The following is a 22,503-nucleotide window of genomic DNA, read 5'->3' on the forward strand; positions in this document are numbered from 1 at the left end:
GGACTTGTTTTATGGAAAGTATACAGGATCCCTTTATTATGTTATATAATATATATATATATATATATGAAAGCATATATATAATACATATAATATATATATTATTTTTGGAGTTCTAACAATGAAAAAAGATAAAACATAATTGCTATTTATAAGTACAGTACTATTATATCTGCCTGATTCAGAAGAACATAATTGTAATAGGGTTTTTTTTGTTTGTTTGTGTGGGTTTTTGTTGTAATAGTTGTAACTTTAGAATTTTAAATATATAAATTATAAAATGAGGTAATTCTGCAACATTTAGCATTCTTCTAACAGACCAGCTGAAATCTATAAAGAATATTTTGTTTCAGAGGTATAAAAAAAAGTTAATAAAGTATCTAATGTTTGAGCTGTGCATGCATGTACAGGAAAGTTCCTAGTAATTTTTTTGACAAATGTGTGCAGTCAATGTCTCTAGACAGCAACCTAATGAGCAAGGCATTCAGCATCAACAGGTTAGCTAATCTCGTGATTGAATATGAGAGTGCTGCACGATTTCAGGATAAATGACTAGGATTAATTTGCCAAGAATGCATTCAGTGTTGTTTTACAGAAAACATGAACATGAGATTCAGTCATTGCTTTCATTGCTTTTTTATTATAATTATTATTATTCTTTAAAACTAATCTTATCTGTTGAAGAGAGAAAATGAGAGCTAAGATCATAAAGAAACTAGAGACTTCTTTATGTTTTTTTCTCATTCTGTTTTTCGACTTAGTGTTCCTTACTTTAAGTTTCCGCATCATGACAAATCACCTATCAGGGTAAACAGGCTGCATGTAAAACCCTTTGGATTTTTTCAGTATGTCTCTGTGTCTCACTGTATTATTTCCACAGACCTCTGGGAGTCCTTTCATGTACTATCAAGACATGTTTTTGTTGTTGTTGTTGTTGTTTTGGTTTGGGTTTTTTTCCCCCATACATTTAAATCTCTATCAGGACTATATAAAAATAAAACAACAACAACAAAAAAAAAACTTCACTATATATATCAACATATATATTTAGCTAGCTTGATTTTCCTACCTTGATAGAAAATAAGTATTCTCTTTAAAACAATACAGCCTATTATGATAACCTGAGCAGAGTGGCAGTTTTTCTAATCAGTGACATTCCAACAGTGTTTTCCATGTTCAGTGGTTTTTGTAATGAAAAGATTACCACATGAACTATGTCCCAAAACTTTTATAACTGATGTACAAGTACTAGTTCAAACTTTTTAACAGGATTTGTGAAACAGGGAGCTTTTGTACTATGGTCACTGCTTGCAGTATGGTTTGTGACCTTATTAGGAAATACATAATCAGCATCTGAAATACACTTTTTTCAGAACATGAGACAGAATTCTTGTCACTGGGTCAGTTTCCCTTTATCCTCCTTTAGTACAGGCACATCTTGTGTCCTTTTCTGTACAGAGGTATAAATTACAAAGAAAAGTAATTTTCTTTAGAATTTCTTTAGAAAAGATGAACCTTCCTCACCACTCTCATGTTGGAGCTACACTAAGAATAGGTTACTAGCAACAGAGCAGATCTAACTTTCTAAAAAAGATTGTTTTGCCTACAGTTTGTTCCCTGCCTTTGGTCTTAAGAGAACAGCAAAAATCTAGCCAAAGTCTAAATGAGTGATTTTGCTGTTCTCTTTTTCCAAACATCACACATGACCAAAATGCAGACATATCACAGGACAAATATAAGTCTGCCTGTGAAATGCAAGTGAAATGTACCTTCATTGGGTCATAGAATTGGGGTACGTACATGACCTGCCACATGCTGTATGAAGGTGATATTACTACACAGGCAAGCAATTTCTGGCTACTCTAATCTGTGAGGACGTGATGCTGTTGTGATCTACTGTACTGATTCCTACTGTCAATCTAACTTGTGTAACTGCTTGCTACCTTTAAAATTGTCTACTAAACACTAGACGAGTCTTTCATATGTGCTAAATCTAAATGAATAAACCTTAATCCATTTGGTAAACCTTTTGGCTAACCTGGGCCTCACTGTTTGAAGAGGAATTGTCTTGGGCCACATACATGTAGGTTGCTTGGAAAGCAATGCCTCCTACTTATTTTTGTGGAAACTACAATAGATACAATGAGCACAGTACCTCTGCTTGATAGTATAAATTCTCAGCTACAAATCAGTGTTTTTCAGCATACTTACGCCATTAGCTAAGCATTTCTGCCAGTGATGAACATTAGCCTGCATGCCATGCACATCAAAACCTGCACCAGCAAAGGTGACCCACTGTTGCTTGTTGCCACTCCTGAAATGTGCCACCTATCACTTCACTCTGCTCACATTCACTGTTTGGTCTCCATAGACATTCAGCAAGTGTTAATCATTGTGTCAGTGGGTGCCATTTTTTTCTCTATGTAAAAGTTCAGTGACACCCCTTTGCTTCATATGCACTTCTGTATCAGATGCCATTTTGTAAGTCTGCTCCTCTGCTGCCATCTGTCTCATGGCAAGAAACATCGAATACTGGTGGGAACGTTCCACCTCTACTGACAATACCATCATTTGCCTCTGATCTCATAGGCTAACATAATAAGACATTACTTTTGGAGCAGCCTTCATGAAGTTTATAATATAGTTAATGTACATAAGTGACAAAACTTATTTTAATTGTTAATATTTTTATTCAAACAGTAATTAAAAGGGAAAAAACAAAGATAAATCTAGTAGGATACGCAACCAGTGTTTGCAAAACTAACACATAAGTCTGATTCAGTGGCAGTGGTTCCAATTCTTAGTGAATTCGCAAGATGCATATTAGAGATTTTTAATGAAATTCTACTCTTCTGTGCTTCTTTCTTAAAAATGGTTGTTCACAAATACACCAACTGTGCAAAATGACAGGAATGACTGTGAAGTGAGAGACATTTTTCTCTTATAAAAGTCTAGTAAAGAGACAAATCAGATTTTTGAGTTGAATATCTGATTGTAAATCTATACATACCATTTCAAAAATGGAGTTGCAAAAATACCAAAAAAATCAGTGGTTTTTCTGGGTATTTTTAAATCTGTTCTCAAATTCCTTTACCATAACAGAAAGCAAGATTACTTTTTCTTTTTTCTTTTATTTTATTTATATTTTTTTTTTCTTTTCACAAGACTGTATTTAGCCATTATATGAAAATGCATACATTTATTTGCCATACCTTGAGCTGGCACTGCACTTGTCCCTCCTCCCTGTGCCCTGGTTTCAGCTCAGACAGTGCTAATAGCTCACTGATGGGTTGGTTGTTGCCAAGAGACAGATAAATGCTCAGGGCCAGGCAGGGCTGCTCAGTGGGACAGAGCTGCCACCATGATGGTGTGGGTCAGGGGCTGCCACAGGATGGGATGGGCCAGGCTGTGGCTTGGACATGCTTTCCCTAATCAGTAATCCATAATTAGCCTAATGGTAGTCAAGACAATTTGCTATATTCCTTTTTAATGTCATAGGTATGTTTTTCTTCCTTCTCCCTAAATGCTGCTGTTTAAAACATAAACACCATATAGCTGTTCAGTCACTTCTCTTGCAGCAGAGAGATGGGGGAGAAAATTGAAAAGAAGAGTGCAAGAACTCACGGATTAAGATAAGGACAGTTAGAGGAAAAAATAATTAAAAAAAAAAAAAAAAAAAAAAACATGGGAAAACAAACAAACAAACAGATAAAACCAGTAACAACAAAAAGGATGTACAGAATGTGTGTTGCACAGTGCATTTGTGACCACCTGCCCATCTGGTTTCCAAGCAGCCCCCATAGCCAACTCACACAGTTTTGTTGTTCAGCATCACATCACAGGATATAGATTATCCCTCTGGCCAGTTTAGGTCAGCTGTCCAAGTCCTGTTCCTTCCCAGCTCCTTGTGCCCCTTCCTGCTACCACTCAGGGAGGCAGTACCTGAAGCTGGAATGTGTGTAAGCATTGCTCTGCAAGAACTAAAACATCTCTAAATCTGAAACACAACATCATACTTGCCACACTCAAGAAAATTATCCCAGCTGAAACCAGGACTTGATAAATATTTATTGAAAATAATAATAATAATAATAATAATAATAATAAATAAAGCACCACTAACAAAAACAAACAAACAAAAACCCTCACCAATGAACAATATTAAATTATTTGTACATTTAAATAGAAGATAATGAAAATATACAGAGTTTAGAACAAGCAAGGTTAAATCTTTCTGGGAAGTGCTGAGATAGATAGATAGATAGATAGATAGATAGATAGATAGATAGATAGATAGATAGATAGATAGATAGATAGATATAAAAAATTAAATAAGAAATTATAATTAAATACGCAAATAAAACAAATGAGATGGGGCCATATTTTCTCATTCAGCAGTGTATCTACACATTTAAGAGGAAGAGAAAATAAATTTCCCCTGAGAACTTAAAACAAGTGATGTGTCTGTTCCTTCCCTCTGTATACTTTTTAATTTCTTCCAGACTAACTTCTGTAAGTCTGTGTGCAGCTTCAGAAAGGATGGAGGGTAACAGAAGGTGGATCACAGCAAAATGCTGTGTGGGTACTAGTAAGAAGGGTGAAGATGTTTCCATATCTTTCACATAAATTCACCTTTTGGAGTCATGACCCAGTTATGCCAAAGTATGTTACAGCCAAAGCCTTTCATGATATTGCAATGTTCCTGGATAATAGTAATGTTATTTTAGGCTTTTATAGTCTAAATACTTACTGACTGTAGGCTGATTTTCTATTAATAACTAAGGGATGAATTAATTGCACCAGTAGTTATGTTTTTCCATTGACACAGTCTTACTGCTAAGTATTTTTCAAAGAAATATGTATAATAGACTACAAGTATCCCATTGATGTTAATAAAAGAAATGTATGATTGCACACAAAATTCCCTTGTGAAAACGAAGAGACCAACTGGCTTTATTGCTGTGAGTCTCCTGTGCTGTTGCCACCTATGACTAAGTTCACAGAAGGAAAATAGAACAAACACTGGGTAAAGTAAAAATCACAGTTTCACATTGTGTTTTTCTGCTTGTCTTCTGCTAAAATTAAAGAGAAAACTATTTTTCACAGAAAATATCGATGAACAATATCATGCTTTTACCAATGATGGAGGTTTTCCATCTGAGATATTACAAAAATGTCTTTCTAGAGTCACCTGTAGTTATAGTCATGCTGTGTTATGTTACTTTGTGTATGTAAGTATGTGTATGTATGTATGTAAGATTCTAACTTAGCAGTAAGAATCAAATTGCAAATATTCAGAATTTAACCTGTGAAGGTTAATATAAATTGTTTATATGCAGTTGTTTTTTATTTCCTCAATAATGAGAGCATAAAAATTATATGGGTAATTATTGGAAGTAAAGCAATGTCTTCTAGACAGACAAGTAAATCTTCTAGATTAACTAGTAAGGCCATTTTAAAGTCACAAATAACTGTGTAGCTAGGTGTGTTATCCCTAACACACAGTATTAGCTAGAATGAGAAAGAGCTTCTGAATACCTTTTTTCCTCTATAGGCAACACATGATTTTATTTATTTATTCATTTATTTTTATTAGTGATGGGTAATACTGGCTTTAAGATAGAGATACATTTAATTCATAAAAGATCAGTAGTCTGCCCTAACAAGATGGTGTCTATAGGTATATTAGAGATAACTATTAGTCAGTGAATGAGGAGAAACATCAACCATGCATCAAATTATTATTATTATTTTAATTTAGAATATTTCTAGAGGACTTATCAGTGTAAATTAACAAACAAATAAACAAAAAATCAAAATGATTCTCTAAACTTCCAGGAGAGAATGTCAATGTTTTATATTACACTGAAATTAAATATATATATGCATGTATGTACGTATGTATATATTAACAGCGACACATACAGGAAGAATGGCATGCCGTGTTTAAAGCCTTGTTCCTGATAGAGCCATACTGTATTAAAAACAAATCTGGAACCTGAGCATGTTCACTACAATTATCATTATCCAGCCTTCATAACGTCTGACCTTCCCTAAACAGAAATATTTTCCTTTTTTTAATGCTCTGTGTTGCACTGCATTTTCCATTGTCATTGGCAGCATATTGATTTAATATCAGGTTAGAGGATTACCCATGGCAAATGTAAGTTGGACATACTGTATTTTGTATAATCTTTTACAGATGATCCACTGGGAGAATTAATAGAATTTCATGCAACTCTGAAATTGCTATTCCTGTTCCAAAGGGCACTCAAGATTTTTAGATGCTGTACTTTTTAGTTGATTTTCTCAACCCTTCTTCATTGAATACAGAGAGATACTGAATGTTTCCAGTATTTTTGCATTAGAGATGTCATTGGCAGCAACAGTACTTTTGCATATGCATCAGTTTGGCTCTAGTGCAGATTTTTTTCAACATTGGACGCCTACTGATGTGCACTGATTTAACTTCTAAAAATGAAACTTAATTTTGTGTAGCTTATAAGTAGTCCCTAGTGTGTCTTGGCTCCAAAAAGCTAATATTTTTCAGACATAATCAGCAGCAATAGGTAATGTATTACCATTAGCTACGTTAGCAGAGGGTTTAAAAAAATGAAAGGTTGAAGGAGGAAGTATGGTGCAGAAATTCAATAGAAAATACAATATGCTTTTAGCAGCTTCATACTATACAGCGATTTTAATATAAAATTACATGTCTGTGTTACACTAGAATTATTCTCCATGTTCATTCATGGATATTTAAAAAACACAAAAATATTTGTTAGCCAAGGACAATAATAGTTTAACAGTAATTTATTTTAAACTGCTACTGATAATACAACCAATCAACAGATTAAGTGGTGCCAACATTGGCATCTTGCTAAATGATCTCTAGACTTTGCACTGAAAGTACATCTTTCAAAGATAAGTCAACAAGAGCAATCAGAGCAGAAAATTAGAATTTGGTATCTTAGAATTAAAATACAGCTAAACTAAAGTTTTAATTGGGGTGATCTAAAAGGGCAGTTGACGTAATGATCTCTTTCATTTGTTACTAATTGTTTATTCCTGATGAAGAAGAAACATGTACATGAATGTAGTTGAACTGAGTAAAGATGGCAGTTGTTTTAGCAGCTTGATTTTATGGTTAAATGAGATGGATTGCAAGAATTTGGGAAAGGCATTTGACAATAAACTTTCAATCTACAAGTACTCTTTGTGTAATTTCCGTTGATCTTTTTGTTGTTTTCTTTCTAGATTTCGAACATAAACCCAAGGCTGGTATTGATATAATAATTCCTATCAGAATTTCTCAGTAGCACTTATTATAAAAAACATAATTTGTGATAATTGTAAGCATAGCAGAATGAAGAGGTGGTTGATGGCTCAGTGTCTGATTGGAGATTGGTGACAAGAGGTGCTCCCGAATCATCAGTGCTCTGGACTGATACTCTTCAATATCTTCATCAGTGACATTGACAGTGGGGTTGTGTGCACCCTCAGGAAGGTACTGATGATATCAGCTGCCATCCAGAGGGACCTAGACAGGTTTGAGCAGTGCACCTGGGTGAACCTCAAGAGGTTCAACAAATCCAAAAGCAACCTGGGTCAAGGCAACCCCCATTACCAATACAAGCTGGGGGATGAAAGGATTGAGTGCAGCCCTAATGAAAAAGACCTGGATGTGCTAGTAACTGGGAAGCTGGACATGAGCCAGCAATTCACCCTCACAGCCTAGAAAGCCAACTGTATCCTGGGCTGAACCAAAAGTACTCTGGCCAGAAGGTTGAGGGAGGTGATCCTGCCCCTCTACTCTGCTCTGCTGAGGCCTCACCTGGAGTACTGCATCCAGATGTAGAGTTCTCAGTACTGGAGAGAAGTGTTGGAGTGTGTCCAGAGAAGGGCCACAAAAATGATCCAAGGGATGGAACACCTCTCCTGTGAGGAAAGGCTGAGGGAGCTGGGGCTGTTCAGCCAGGTCAAGGCTGTGAGGTGACCTGAGAGCAGCCTGTCAACCTCTAAAGGGAAGGTACAGAAAAAAAGGGGACAAACTCTTTAGCAGTGAGTGTCTGTGGTGACAGAACAAGAGGCAATGGCTTCAGGCTTACAGAGGGTAGATTTAGGTTGGATATAAGGAAGAAGTATTTCACAGTGAGGGTGATGAGGCACTGGAACAGGCTTCCCAGAAATGTGGTTGATGTCCCATCCCTGGAGACATTCAAGGTGAGGCTGGATAAGGCCCTGGGCATCCTGATCTAGCTGTGGTATCCCTTTCATTGCACATGGTCCTTGCAGTTGGAAAGTTTTGAGTTCTTTCAGCTGCTGTGGACTTCAATGCATTGAAGTATAATGAAACTACAGAGAATTACATTTTTAGTGAGACAACACTTAAGACAACAATTTAGTTAAGAGTGAGGAAGAGTGAGGATAAGAACAGACTTGAAAGAAGAGGTGGAAGGATGCAAATTTCAATGGTAGGCATTGACATTAGGAAGGCTAACAAGAGAAAAGTGCTTGCTAACACTCAAGAAAGTACTTTTTTTTCCATTTTCAAGTATCATAATGGTGGTTTGGGTTTGGGTTTGGGTTTGGGTTTGGGGTAGGGTTAAAACTCGGAATTTAATTTAGGAAATGTGCTTAAATGGTGAGGGAACTTATGACTTGGAGAACATAATTTTGTGTCTGTAGTATGCAGCTCTGAAACAGGGTCTTGAATATAAACTTTATATCTTTTAACTTTCCTAAAATAACTACCAGCAACTTCTTCAGTCTGTCTTGTTGGCATTGGTTTGCTTCATATCAGCAAATCCCTCTTGGGTCAAAATAGATCTATGACTGTCAGGAGACTTGCCTTGGATATAGAAGAGTTAAGTTCTTGTCCATGCAGGTTCATATATGCCTAGCCATGCTTAATTATCTTCTCTATTATGATAGCTTTACATGAAAGAGATAAAAGTGTGGAGCCAAGAGCCCAATGGCCAGAATTCTGGAATATGGAATTCTTTACTCTTCCTATATTTATTTCTTTCAACCCTGTTTCCCCTCCTCTTTATTTTATATCAGTGTCCTAATTATCTATTAATTAGTTATGCCAAGATCTGTCTGTTTCTTTGCAAAAAAAGAAGGAACTGTTGAATTAAAGTCCTCAAGAAAAAAAAGAAATTAGGCTGAGTAATTATTTTCTGATGCAATAACCACAAAAATGTAGAATTTTTCCCCAAACATACCAAGTCAAGAAATTAAGAGATCGCTGTGTTTTGCCATCTGTTATGAGATAACAATTGTACAAGATCAGTAAAGTACTTTTAAAGACAGAAAGATCTTCTTGCTTTGTGAGTGTCCTCTGCTTAACATCTTAACAACTTAATCTTCCTTGGAAACAATATTGAATGTAGTAATATTGAACAATAAGGAGCTGGACTAAAGACTGAATTTGCCATTCTTAAGGTGATAAATAATGAGACTGACAACTCATTGTCAGTAGGACAGCTCTTTTTGTAGTCACTTGCAAGTGGTTTATATACACTTATATATACATATATATTTTATCTTCCATGAAGAATAAACCTATCCCTATAACTTTCTAATATTAGTTTTACATGTATTTAAAGATCATCATGCATCTTCTGTAAAAACTTGATGCTGCTTTTATAAAGATTTTTTGTCCACTTGGTAAAATTCACTCCAGTTAAAATTTGCTCTTGATAACTGGGAAACTCTGAACCAGTAACAGGATTATTTCATTTGTAAAATTTCATATGACTAATCAGAGATAAATAATGTCAGTTGTTTATTATGCCATCTGTTGTAATATTCCTCAAACATTACAATGTCCAAGTTTTGGGTGTTTGTTTTTTTCTGAACAGGGTCTACTAAAGGTTGCTATAGACAATGCCAGAGCTCAAGAGAAACAAGTCCAACTGGAAAAGACAGAACTGAAGATGGAGCTCTTCAGGGAACGAGAACTGAGGGAAACACTTGAAAAACAGTTGGCTGTGGAGCAGAAAAATAGAGGTATCTTAATAAAGCAAACATAAATACCTTGTAATTTTTTTCCTTAGGAAACCTAATTTTTTTTCAAGCATTTGTGTTTCGTCAAAATATTTCTCCAGTACTCCTGTTATGTGCAGGCTGACTACAATGCAGGAAGTTTTTCAGTCTGCCTGATACTAATTTTCCGTAGGTTCTGCATGAAATTTAGTGCAAGCACCTTCGGTTTTGTTTTTTTTTTTGTTTGTTTGTTTTCTGCATTTGTCTTGAATATAACTTATTACAACATATCAGTAATACACAGTACAAATGTAAACACAGCAAGTGCAGTTATGGACTTCAGCAGGATGCAACCATTATGAAAAAGGATAGCTACTTAAAGCAAACACAACTTTATGAAATTTTATTCTCTTCGAGGTGTTATGAATTCATTTCTTTTCCTATGTGATAGAGTCATATACTGCATATTTAGGCAATCTGTACATAATAAAATACGAAGTTAATAGTAATATGTAAGCCTTTTGTAATGCAGTAGGTCAAATATGTTTATAGAAGGAACAGATAGCTAAGGTTCTCTTTGAGAAAGATCCCAGTGTAAAGCATATTAATATTGAACATTTCTTAATGATTTCTCCTTGTGGAAAAGCTGACTGCCCATGGTTTGGATGGGCATACACTTCACTCAGTGAAACACTGGCTGAATGCCCGGGCCCAAAGAGTTGTGGTCAATGGAGTTAAATCCAGTTGGAGGGTGGTCATGAGTGGTGTCCCCCAGGGCTCAGTACTAGGACCGCTTCTATTTAACATCTTTATTAACTATCTTGATGATGGGATTGAGTGCGCCCTCGGTAAGTTTGCAGACAGCACAAAGTTGGGAGGTAGTGTTGATCTGCCAGAGGGGAGAAAGGCACTACAGAGGGACCTGGATAGACTGGATCGATGGGCCAAGGTAAACTGTATGAGTTTCAGTAGGGCCAAGTGTCAGGTCCTGCATTTTGGTCACAACAACCCCAGGCAACCCTACAGGCCTGGGGAGGAGTGGCTAGAAAGCTGCCTGATGGAAAGAGACTTTGGTGTACTGATGGACAATCGGCTGAATATGAGTCAACAGTGTGTCCAGGTGGCCAAAAAGGCCAATGGCATCCTGGCTTGTATCAGGAATGGTGTGATGAGCAGGACTAGGGAAGTCATCCTGCCCCTGTACACAGCGTTGGTGAGGCCTCATCTCAAGTAATGTGTCCAGTTTTGGGCACCTCAGTATGGAAGGGACACTGAGGTGCTAGAGGAGGTCCAAAGAAGGGCAGAAAGGCTTGTGAAGTGCTTGAAGAATATGACCTATGAGGAGAGACTGAAGGAACTGGGGCTGTTTAGTCTGGGGAAAAGGAGGCTGACGGGAGACCTTATTGCACTCTTCCAATATCTGAAAGGTGCTTACAGTGAGAGCAGGGTTGGTCTCTTCTTACTGGTGACGGGTGACAGGATGAAGGGAAGTTGCCAGGGTTGTGCCAGGGTAAGTTTAGGTTGGATATCTGCATTTTTTTACAGAAAGGGTTGTTAAGCACTGGAATAGGCTCCCCAGGGAGGTGGTTGAGTCACCACCACTGGATGTGTTTAAAAACCATTTGGTTGTGGTGCTCAGGGACATGATTTCACAAGTGCTGTTAGGGTAGTATGGTTAGGTCATGGTTGGACCTGATGATCTTTAAGGTCTTTTCCAACTGAGTGATTCTGTGATTCTATGGTTTCCTGTATATTATTTATCTTACTCTGCCTTTATCCATTTTTTAGAGTTAGGCAACAATACACACAGCAGAAACATTATAGGTGGGTACTCATCTGACTTTGAGTTTTGCCATGTAGAAATTAAGTGCATAATTCAAGCTAATAACATAAATTCCCTTTCTTTCAATCAAGTGATTCCTACATCCTGTTCTGAGACAGGTAGGTGAGGTCAATTACACTGTGAATAACTCTCTCTTCCCATTAGCACTGGAAAGAATATCACTGACTAAGCTGGACTAGACACTTAGAGTTTCAGCAGGTAAAATTAGGTGAAATGCATTTTGCTCTAAGTTGTATTTCAAGAAAAAGCATGTGTTAGTCCTTTATTTTTGTTAGGATAGTGAAATAATTGAGAGTGTTATTTTCTGCACTATACATTATCTGCTTCTTTTGTATGTATCTTTCTAATGACAATATCGCACTGGCAAAAGAGTCAAACCAAAGAGGAATGGATATGAGCACTTAACAGTGTAATGTAGTAAAGCAAATGTAATGAGGATGACTGTCTTCGGTAGTGGATGCTTCCATACAAAAGAAAGTAAAAATAACATATTATTCTTTACAATGAAGAAAGCCAAGTAGGAGAGAAAAAATAAGACTTTGTGATTACTTTGGGAATTTATCCTTCAATGAAAGACTGAAACGCACATTGGAGGCTTTGCCTTACATTAGTTTTAACCAGTACCAAATGTCATGTCTGAAAGAAAGTCTCACATCTTAATAGAAGCATGAGCAGGATGGGATAAGCATACTACATCCCTCTTAAGAAATATTCTGTAAGAAAAGGCTGAAATACCCTTAAAAAGCTGCAGCACAGAAATATATGTACACCGTCATATGCAGGTCAAAGCCCATTAGGCAAATGGGATCTTCAGCATTAGGCAACCAGTATCAATGCCTATCTTTTGCTAGTCATGTTAACACAAGTCAAAAATCTCTACAGGCAGGATATCTGATTTATTATTATTATTATTTATTTATTTATTTACTGTCATTTTGGGGAACATTAAATCCACCGCTGCTACTGTGTATTCTACAGTGCTGCTTATTTACTGTATTGTTTCCTTCCTTCTTTGTAAATATTCCAATTAGTGATTCCTAAGGCTGTAGGATGTGTCTCATCAACCAGTGAAAGTAGGATAATCTCTCTTCTGTGAGCAGCTACACAGTAAGGGCTTGCTAATTCTGGCTCTGACTGCTGTAGTCACATCTACAATGTGTCAGCCATGATGACATTTTAATTTGGAAAGCAACATATGTTTCCTTCTCATTTATTGCAATCACTTTCAAAGTACTTATAATGAAAACATTAAAATGGTGCAATGATTCAAAATGTATTTAGTTTAGCATTTGTAAAGATACTAGCTGTTCTTTGATAGTGTAAGATAGTATGCCTAGAAAGTAGTTTCACTATACAAAATGAGAAAGTGCCAGAATTCCAAAGTCTTGCATGTTAATGATGTAGCTATACTCACTAGAGGGTTTGCGCTAATGTAATAGACATATTTTGTGTGTAAACAGTTCTGTACAGCAACACAGAAAAAATAAATAAATCTAAGACTGCTCAAAAAGATCTTACTTAGCATATACATTAAATAGAAGTAATCATGATGGATCTCTTTAAAAATTTAATGATTTGCATTCTGTGAAAGTTGCAGCTATGACTATTGAAAATGGAGACTGTGAACTGATAGGCACGTATTTTGAACCTTTCCAATATTTCTCACTACACCAGATACAAGTGGTTAATTTGGAGAAGGTTAAAGAGTCAGATAGATAAAACTTAATAGTCAAGTCTAGTATCACCTAGTATCTGGTTTTGGTAATGGTATTTCTGTAGTTAGTGTAAAAATAACAGATTCTCTAGAAAAGGATTATCCAGGTAGATCTTACAGTAAATGAGCCTCTTACAAGAGTGTTTCTGAAAACACTATGGTTGGAGTGTGGTTGAGTAGATAACAGTGTAATCTACAACTTTGTATGATTTATTTAGTGGATCACTTTCACTGAGTAGGAAAAAAAAGTGTTCACAATACTCTTTTCCAATGAGGACATAATCTCTGATATGCTCCTTCAGTCAGGGAACATACAAGTTTTATTTTAGTTCTAATTTGGAAGGAACTGTCTGGAAACATAAAACAGAAAATCATGATGGATTTTCTTTAAAACCTATCATCTTATATGATTCATTTACATCCTATTCCTGCAACCATTTCCTTTGTAGAATGTGAACAAGAAGCAGGAACAACATTTTCTAAGTAAGGGTTTTCTGCACTGAATTGTTATTTATTACTTTCCTAATCTTTTCCCTTACATTCGAGAAAGCGAAGTAATAATTATTTGGCTTGGGGATCTGGCACTGTCCATTTGTTTCTAATATAAAGGATTTGGAATAAGTTCCAAGATTTTCCAACTTACACTTTCACAAATCCTTGTCTGTTTATTAAAAGAAACAGCATGGCAAAGTGGCTCTTTAAATATCTGTGAATCCAGCAAATTTCAGGTAGCTTAAATAGATAGTGTGTAATTACACAATTTATGTGGACTGTTACAGTTGTATTGTTTCTTGGAACCCTTAATACATAATTCCATGGCCAAGTTTCAGATCTGAATTTGAGTACACTGATTTTCTTCCTTCTAGCAATAATTCAGAAAAGGTTAAAGAAGGAAAAGAAGGCAAAGAGGAAATTGCAGGAAGCACTTGAGTTTGAGACTAAACGACGGGAGCAAGCAGAACAGACACTGAAACAAGCAGCTTCAACAGATAGTCTCAGGGTCCTAAATGGTAAGAAGCCAGCTTTTGCTTCTGTGTCATTAATTTTCAATTTAAGTGTCTAAAGAACCTTGTTAGTATGAAATCTATAACATGGTGGGAGAGGGAAAAAAGGAAAATCTCTCTTCTTTCTTTTGTTCAAGGGATGCCTCTCTCTTTTTTGCTTTGTTACTTTATATAGCACGTGCAAATAAATTCATGGAAAGAATGCCCCAACTAGGCCTATTTTATATTATTAGCTTGAGAAGTCGTAGGTTTGGTTTTTTTTTTCTCCTTCTTTTTCTTCCTACCTTTATGCTTGAAAAATCTATTGCTCATTAATCTCCCTAGTCTAACAAAAAATTGTTCTGGCCTCTAGTCATTGTTCAACATTAAAAAAAACTGACAAAGGTTGATTGTATTGTAATTCAGCTTTAGAGTAACAGGTTGTAAAAAGGGCCATAAGAATCAAATGAAATATGTGTCAGTCTTACCTTTCTATGCTTCTAGACTCTCTGACCCCAGAGATAGAAGCTGACCGCAGTGGGGGCAGAACAGATGCTGAAAGGACAATACAAGGTAAGAATTTGCAAAAGGCTATAAATCTAGATCTTGCTATATGAGTTTTTCCTCAGCTTTAGAATGCTATTCAAGCATGTAGCCTACCATCTGGGCCACATCAAAACAAGTTCAAACAAGGTCAAGTTCATCTTGCTTTATAGGAGAGAATATATTCAGTGGCGATAGATTTTCTTTAAATTAATAGGTCATTTCTGTTTATCTTCTGCAATTAAAGAAGAATAATTAATTTGAAGCAATATAGGCTTTAATCTCAGGCATGCAAAATGCAGTTTTTGTGAATATATAACATTTAGGATAACTTTTTTTTAAAGGCTGATTTAAAACAATTTGAGCCTTTCAACTATACAAATGGGTAACATTCAAGGCAAGATGAGAATTTCATAGCTAATATTCAGTGGCAGTTCCTGAAAGGTGTGTTTCAATAAGCTACTGTGAGCATTAATGATGAATAAACTGTTTATTCACTTCCTGGATTTTTCATTTACCACATCCCATTATTTACAGTTTAATAAAACAAATCTGCTGAGTAAATTTGTACATGAAATACTAAAGAGAGCCTTATTACTTCCCCTGTGAATCTGAATGTATATATATTGCAAGCACCACGATATTAGTAAGGAACAAATTTTTAAGATAGCATTTGTGTTATAATGTCCTCTCTAGTCAACAATCTAATTCTACCTACATGAATACTAAACAGCAGAAACAGCATTTGTTTTCAAGTGTAAATGAACGTGCTTTTTTACAAAGGCGGCAAGCCTAAAATGGTTAGCACCAGTAATCACACTCAATTGCCTTAACTTTGCATTTTGAAGTCAATCATCTTAACAGTATCATTTGACATAATCTGTGTGTTATTTAATCACTTTTACTGACTTCTAAAGTATTGTTACTAGTGTGCCACAAGGAGGCCATAACAACAAAATAAGATGTCAACAGTCTTTAAAGGTATTGAGCATATACAAAAAATCTGTGGGACAAACAAAAACATTTAGATTTAAATTGTGTGTTCTGTCTACAAAGCTAATAGCTCAGAAGTTGAAATATGTCAGTTTGAATGTTGCCTGGGAAGTAGGTAGATGTGACATTATTGTTACAGAATCCTGCTTCTCCTTTGACTGAATGTATGCCTAACTAAAAACACCATTTGATACATCCTTCTAATGAGAATACAACCAACATGCTCATTTGCTACAAAACATACATTTTGTTATTTTGTTTGGTGCACAGACAAGCTTTTCTTTGGAGATATTTCTTTGGAGAAAATACATCTGAGGTAACTGAGTTCCTTGCGAACACTAATTTATTTATCTTCAGACTATTCCTGCAAGGAAGCAGAGTTTGAAGTATTCCCATTGAAACTTGGGAATCAGAGGAAGACTGAGGTGACAAATTGTTTTATGTGTTCACTGTGTTCAAATCCTGTTCCTATTGAATTCAGTTTCCTTTATGAGCTGAGATATTCAGAAGATGAGAACACATAATTACAGAGTATTTTGGATGTGGGTATTCTAAAGGATTTATCCCAGACTACAAAGGAAGAGCATTTCTGTGTTTTAACCAAGCTATTCTCCTGTTATGCTCATTTTGTACATGTACATTTACAAAACAAGTGAAACCAAGGTCTTAGAGACAACATTCTCAATAATGATGACTTAATCTTGACTCATCTGTCCAAGATTGTATGAGGAAAATAAATAATAAACCCCATAAAATAATACTGATGGTTGTTTAGTTACAGACTGAACCGTGATGATCATGGTATTGGATCATACTTACTGCATAGGCAGCCTTAGTTCTGACATTTCCTGTCTTTGCTTTCCAGTTTTAATGTACAATTTAAATAATTTTTTTTTGTGGTGTTTTTTTTTGTTTTGTTTTGTTTTTTTAAATGTATTTTTTTATTTTTTTCGATGTATTTTTCAATATATTCAGTTTAATCATTATATCAGATTTTGGAAAATCTAGGTCTATCATTGGGATGTAGATTTACAACACAGTATGTAATTGAAGGAGTTTGTTGTCTTTGTGGATCAATTTTTTGTGGAGTGACAGTTTCAGAAATAGTTATTAACAGAGGAGTAATAGTGAGTGTCAGGACTCTTTGTATTCATTTCCACTACAAGAAGGAGAATTCCCTTTCCCTTTTCTCTGTGTTCCCATTAGCATGTATCCCTGTTAGTCCTGTATCTCCATGTCCCAGTTCCTCCTTCTTTCTTTCTCCTCATTCTAATTTCAGCTTTTGTAGTGGCTGTTCTCACTGTCCTGTCTCAACACTTCTTCTCCCCCCTCCACTAATTTTCCATTACCGATGAACGCATTCTTCCACCATTCTCTTCTGAACTAAGTTTCACGCCACCCTAATTATTTCTTCTATTGCAAAATCTTTCTCCCTTATGTGACCCTTTTTGTTGCCTTCCTCTTTTGTCCAGTGGTTTTTAGAGTCTGCACTCCACTAACATTCCCTGTTAACAGCCTTTCCTGTTTGGTAAAAAGTCTTTCAGTATTGATTCTGTTTCTCATGCCTCCCCATCAGGCTCACATTCCTAACTCCTCTGTAGACATTCTGTTTCCTCTTCCAAATCTTCCTTAGTATCAGCAAGAGAATAATTGAGAGAAAAGGAAAGACAGTTTCTATGTTGCTATTTCAATATTTAGCATAATGATTGCTTGCACAAATGAGGATAGACAGTTTCAGTGAAGGAGCTTCATTCAGTTCCAGGATAAAGCATGCTCACTACAAATGGACTCTTTGGAGAATTTAGTTGCAAAATTGTACAAAATCTTTCCTCCAGTGTGTGATTTTTTTTAACTCTCACAGAGATAACCAAGAACATGTCCTTCTATTTTTTGAAATTTTCAGTTATTTCTTTACATTTTATCTAATAATGATATTTACTTCTGTATGCAAAAGAAGGATTATTCCATAGAATACACAGTATATTCTCTAATAAAGAATATAATATTTAATTCATGCTTTCAGGTTCTGGAAAAATATGCTCACTAGGGAAGTATTTATATGCCTTTCTTGCTCCACTAAAATACCTGTGTTTATATCTTCCTGTATCAAAGCATATATGGGGTAATAACAGTTTTATGCATAATCATGATACATTTTTTTCAACTTACTGTATTAAGCATGCTTTGCAGTTCTTTAACTGAACAAGCAAATATAGCAGCAGCGTTCTGTGGGGATGTAAAATAATTGAAATATCAAGTATAATTTCAGCATTTGAGAAAGTATTAGGCAAAGAGAATAGAATTTTAAAATAAAGATTTTATCTACTCTTTATTATAAATAAAAAGATTCTTGCTGATTTAGATCTATATTTAATGTAAGTATTGTAATGGTCACTTTTGTTTGCAAGGGATAGGACTAATTTAAGTGTAAAAGGTAATTACATTTATCAATAAATGGGGTATGTTCTATTTTTCATCCTGTATCACCTTCCAATGTGTTCAAATTCACTTTTAGTTCATATAGAGACTTGTAAAAAGAGAATGATATTCAGAAAAAAGGAGTTTGTGTCTGTAGAAAGAAGCAATAACAGATATTATATTTTTTCTAGGTTTTACTTTGTTTTGTTTTGATTTGATTTTTTTGTTTTGTTTTTTTAATATCGGATAGCCAACATCTTGCTGAACTATCCATAAAATACTGAGGAGTAATCATAATAAATAACTCAAATGTAAGTCCAAATGTACATAGATATTTTTAACAGATGCAGATACTAAGTTATTGGGAACTGGTTTAGACACTAGGTTTAAATGTTTTCTTTCTTGCTTTTGTTTAAATTTATAATAAAGCAGATTGTCCTCTTCTCCATACATATTGTAGGTTCACTAGATGCCTATGCCTAGCTCCCAATCCGGTTTCCCAAGATCCCCTCATCCCACACAAAAAGGTACCAGACAAAGATAATGTTTACTTTTATGTACTGTTTTGTTACCAGACCTCTTACTAAGCACTTAGAACAATGACATTTACTGCTGTTCTTACTTTCCTTTTTTTTCCCACTTTCCTTTTTTTCCCCACTGATTCTTTTCTTCCCCATCTGCTTAACTGTCCTGTATTTTTTGCCAACATTATTTTTTTTCTTTTCCTGTATAAATTCCACATTCATTTTTCCATGTCCTAGTGATTTCCCTCCCAAATACTACACATTTGTAGTCTTTATTCTATTTAATCACAGCTCTCTTTATGTATTGTCTAAACTCATCTAAAAAAGTTCTGCTTTACACTGTCTTCTCCACTGACCATTTCTTTAGTGTGGTGTCTCTTTCACGTTTTCCTTTTCCCAAATTCTTCCATTTCAGTGCTTTCTTCCCAAAACTGTTCTGATAATAGCAGGAAGCTTAACCAGATTCTCTGTCTCTGCTGTCTTGCATATCTTCTTCATTTATTTCCTATTTTCTATGGAGTGCTTCATCCAATAGCTTTTCTGCTTCCTTTTTCAAATTCTGCATACTCTTATTCCAGCTTTTGTAAAGCCAAATCCCTCATTCTCTAACAGCCTCTTCTTACTCTGCTCAGTTCCCATGAGAATTCCCATTGTTGTTTCTTGATTGTTTGTTTGTTTGTTTTTCCCAAATATCTCAGGAGATCCTTTCCTTTTTTGCATATTCTCTGAATTTCTCCTGTCTATTCCAGTATTTCAGTTTTTCCCTTTCTATGAACTCTCCTCTAGCCCTTGTTCCCTTTGTCCATCAGTCAAATTTTATGTGTGAAATCCTTATTCTCTGCAGATATACTTTCTCTTTGTAGCAGATTATCAGCCTTTCTTTTTACTCTCTTCATCCCACAGCAAAATTAGCTTTTACTAAGTCCTTTCACATATTGTTTTTTTCCCAGTTCTACACCTCTTCTGCAGGGTGATATTAAGAATACAGTGAAGTATAATTTTAAGTGGCTTCAGACTATTTGTTCCTTATGTGAAAAAGCCATTCAGTTGCCATGCACAGGAAAGTTTCCAGGACCATCTGTTCTTCTCCATTCACAGACCTTTCTCAAACTTTTTATCTCATTAGCAAACAAACAGAGGTACTTGCTCCCTCCTAGAAAGGACAGGTCAGGAAATGGAAATGTTTAGGAGATCCTGTAACACAGAAAGAGAGCTACTGCAACTCAACATACTGACTGCAAAGTCCTCTATTGAAATTACTTTTAAGATCAGTGAAGGCTACAAATGAAGAAAAGGAAATTATGATTTAATTTTGCATATGCCAGGGACCTAAAGGGTACATTTTGCTGCCTAAGTAATAGGAAAATGCTGCCCTGCAGCTGCCCTAGATGTTAATAACAATTGCTTAGAAACGGCTTCAGTCATTTGTCTGAAAACCTAACCTGAATTGTTTTCTGCATTGGTTTGAGACTTGTTTAATCTATTTTTCAACAAGCAAAATCAGTGTAATAATCACAGCAAATTATAGTCTTTGATGCTTTCTTGCTATGTTTGTGTTTGAAAGATAGCTATCTGAAGGACTACCACATTGAAAAGGAACTTTCAGTCATTCCATGAGCCTTGTGTACACAGTTCTATTTCTGATGTAAAAATCTTGACAAAAGCGTGTCTAAATATGTGATTATATTTCTTATAAGATCAGAAACTTTTATTGGAAAAGGCCATTATCAAGACTGTAAAGTCAAGCATTCCAAAATTAGGAAGTGGTAGAATTAAGGTTGTCTTCCGCACCTTTGTTCTGTCATCTTTGTATACGCATTGTGATATAATCTTTAATTATGTGATTAGATACTGTATTTTGCACAGTACTTCATTCAGTGCAGGGGACAAGGATGGAGTTGAATAAGTGGATATCTATCCAATATTTTCTTTATCTCTAGTACTCAGTGTGTTCTCATGCTTTAAATAATTATTTATATACAATATTTTTCTCACTAGACATCATGCTTTACAGAAGAGGTATGAAAGATTATCTCAATTTCTTTAATATATTAAATCTTAATTTTAAAATTTCCTAACAGTTGAATGATTTGCTTTACCTTTGAATAATGTCCCATTAGTATAGGTGATCATTTCTTAGGGTTTACTTCTTCACAGGTAAACTAGAGAGTCAAAAGTTTCATTGTGAAATGATATCTGATGGATATAGTAGGACTTGAATCTTTAGTTTCTCAGCGATAAAGCAAACAAAGTGACCAGTAAGCTGTAATACGTGATTATGAGCAGTCCACACTGCTCTAAGGAATGACCATTTTGACATGAGGGTTTTACAGGCATTCTTCGAGATAAATGAAGATAGCTTTGGATTGCATTTCATCTTTTCTTTCATTTTTCTTGCAACATATAGTTCTTTTAACAGTGTCTCCATCAAGCTTTTTTTTTTCTTCTCATTTGTTCCGCAGACTCTGCCCTGCCTTTGAATCAGTCCTAATATCCTTGTCCAGATTTCTATTTATATCCAGTCATAATTCCAACTTCCTATCTTAAATTCTTGTACCTAATACTCTTCTTAAGCAATATCCAGACATCTCCAGATATCTGTCTTTATGCCGCATATACACTTATCAAGATTTCTCCCTCAGAGAGACTTCTCAGATAACTGAAGATGATTTTGTTGCACTGTGTTCTGTGACATGTCTTTCTATCTGTTTTCAACCACTGGTCCTGTTCTTGTCTAGTTAATCCAAATCATATGGTCCTCTAGCTTCGGTCTCAGCTACTGTCAGCTAACCATTTCTTATTACTAGCTCCCTTTCACAGTGTTTTCCAGTGCCTTATTTCTGTCAGTTTGTCCAACCAGTCTCAGTCTCCAGTTCTGTTTTCTCTCTTTATTTACAAGTCCACCTGCACTGGGCTTGTTGTTCTAATTTTTCTAGATCTTCAACTTTATGAGTTTGTTTTTAGACTTAAAGAAGATTAATACTGTTTACAAATTACAGACGGGTATCATATTCTGGTGCAAGACTACTTTCAAATTAGCTAATAATTTAAAAAATATTTTTCAGTATTGTCATCTCTTTCTTTTCTTGGGAGATCAGTTCTCTCTGCAGCAATTTAAGTAAAATGTCTTTTCTTTAGTCTTTTTTTTTCATTTATTTTGCTCATGATATTGACTATGATGGCCAACATAAGTCCATTCCTGTTTAGCCATCATCCTCTGTGTGTAAACCAACAATCATATGTTCTCTGCAGTTTTAATGAATCAATCCCAAGAAAAGAAATGTACGTGATGTAAAAATGTAAATAGCTCTATTTATCTATATATCTGTCTATCTATCTATAAACTTGTAAATTTTGCATTTTGGTTTAATTGACATTTATTCATGAGTTATTCCGTTTTTAATGCCACCTAGTAAGTTCTGTGGATGTGTTTTTACTCATTTATTATTGCATGGGACTTCTAGCAAAAAGTTGCTTGCATCTATTAGAGAGCCA

General features: G+C 35.3%; 1 protein-coding gene across 7 annotated transcripts in view; it reads left to right on the plus strand.

Annotated features, from left to right (window-relative positions):
• DACH1 (dachshund family transcription factor 1) overlaps positions 1 to 22,503 on the plus strand; it is a 351,137-nt gene that overhangs the window by 298,917 nt on the left and 29,717 nt on the right. For 4 of the 7 annotated variants that reach the window (XM_015851656.2, XM_015851657.2, XM_015851659.2 and 1 more), the window contains 3 exons: positions 9,867 to 10,014; positions 14,414 to 14,557; positions 15,035 to 15,103. In XM_015851656.2, coding sequence (XP_015707142.1) covers positions 9,867 to 10,014; positions 14,414 to 14,557; positions 15,035 to 15,103 — 361 coding nt within the window. Of the gene's footprint in view, positions 1 to 9,866; positions 10,015 to 14,413; positions 14,558 to 15,034; positions 15,104 to 18,944; positions 19,012 to 22,503 lie in introns of all 7 variants that reach the window. The other 3 variants (XM_015851658.2, XM_015851661.2, XM_032442065.1) reach the window with 1 other exon arrangement.

Source organism: Coturnix japonica, chromosome 1 (assembly GCF_001577835.2).
Source record: "Coturnix japonica isolate 7356 chromosome 1, Coturnix japonica 2.1, whole genome shotgun sequence".
NCBI lineage: Eukaryota > Metazoa > Chordata > Aves > Galliformes > Phasianidae > Coturnix > Coturnix japonica.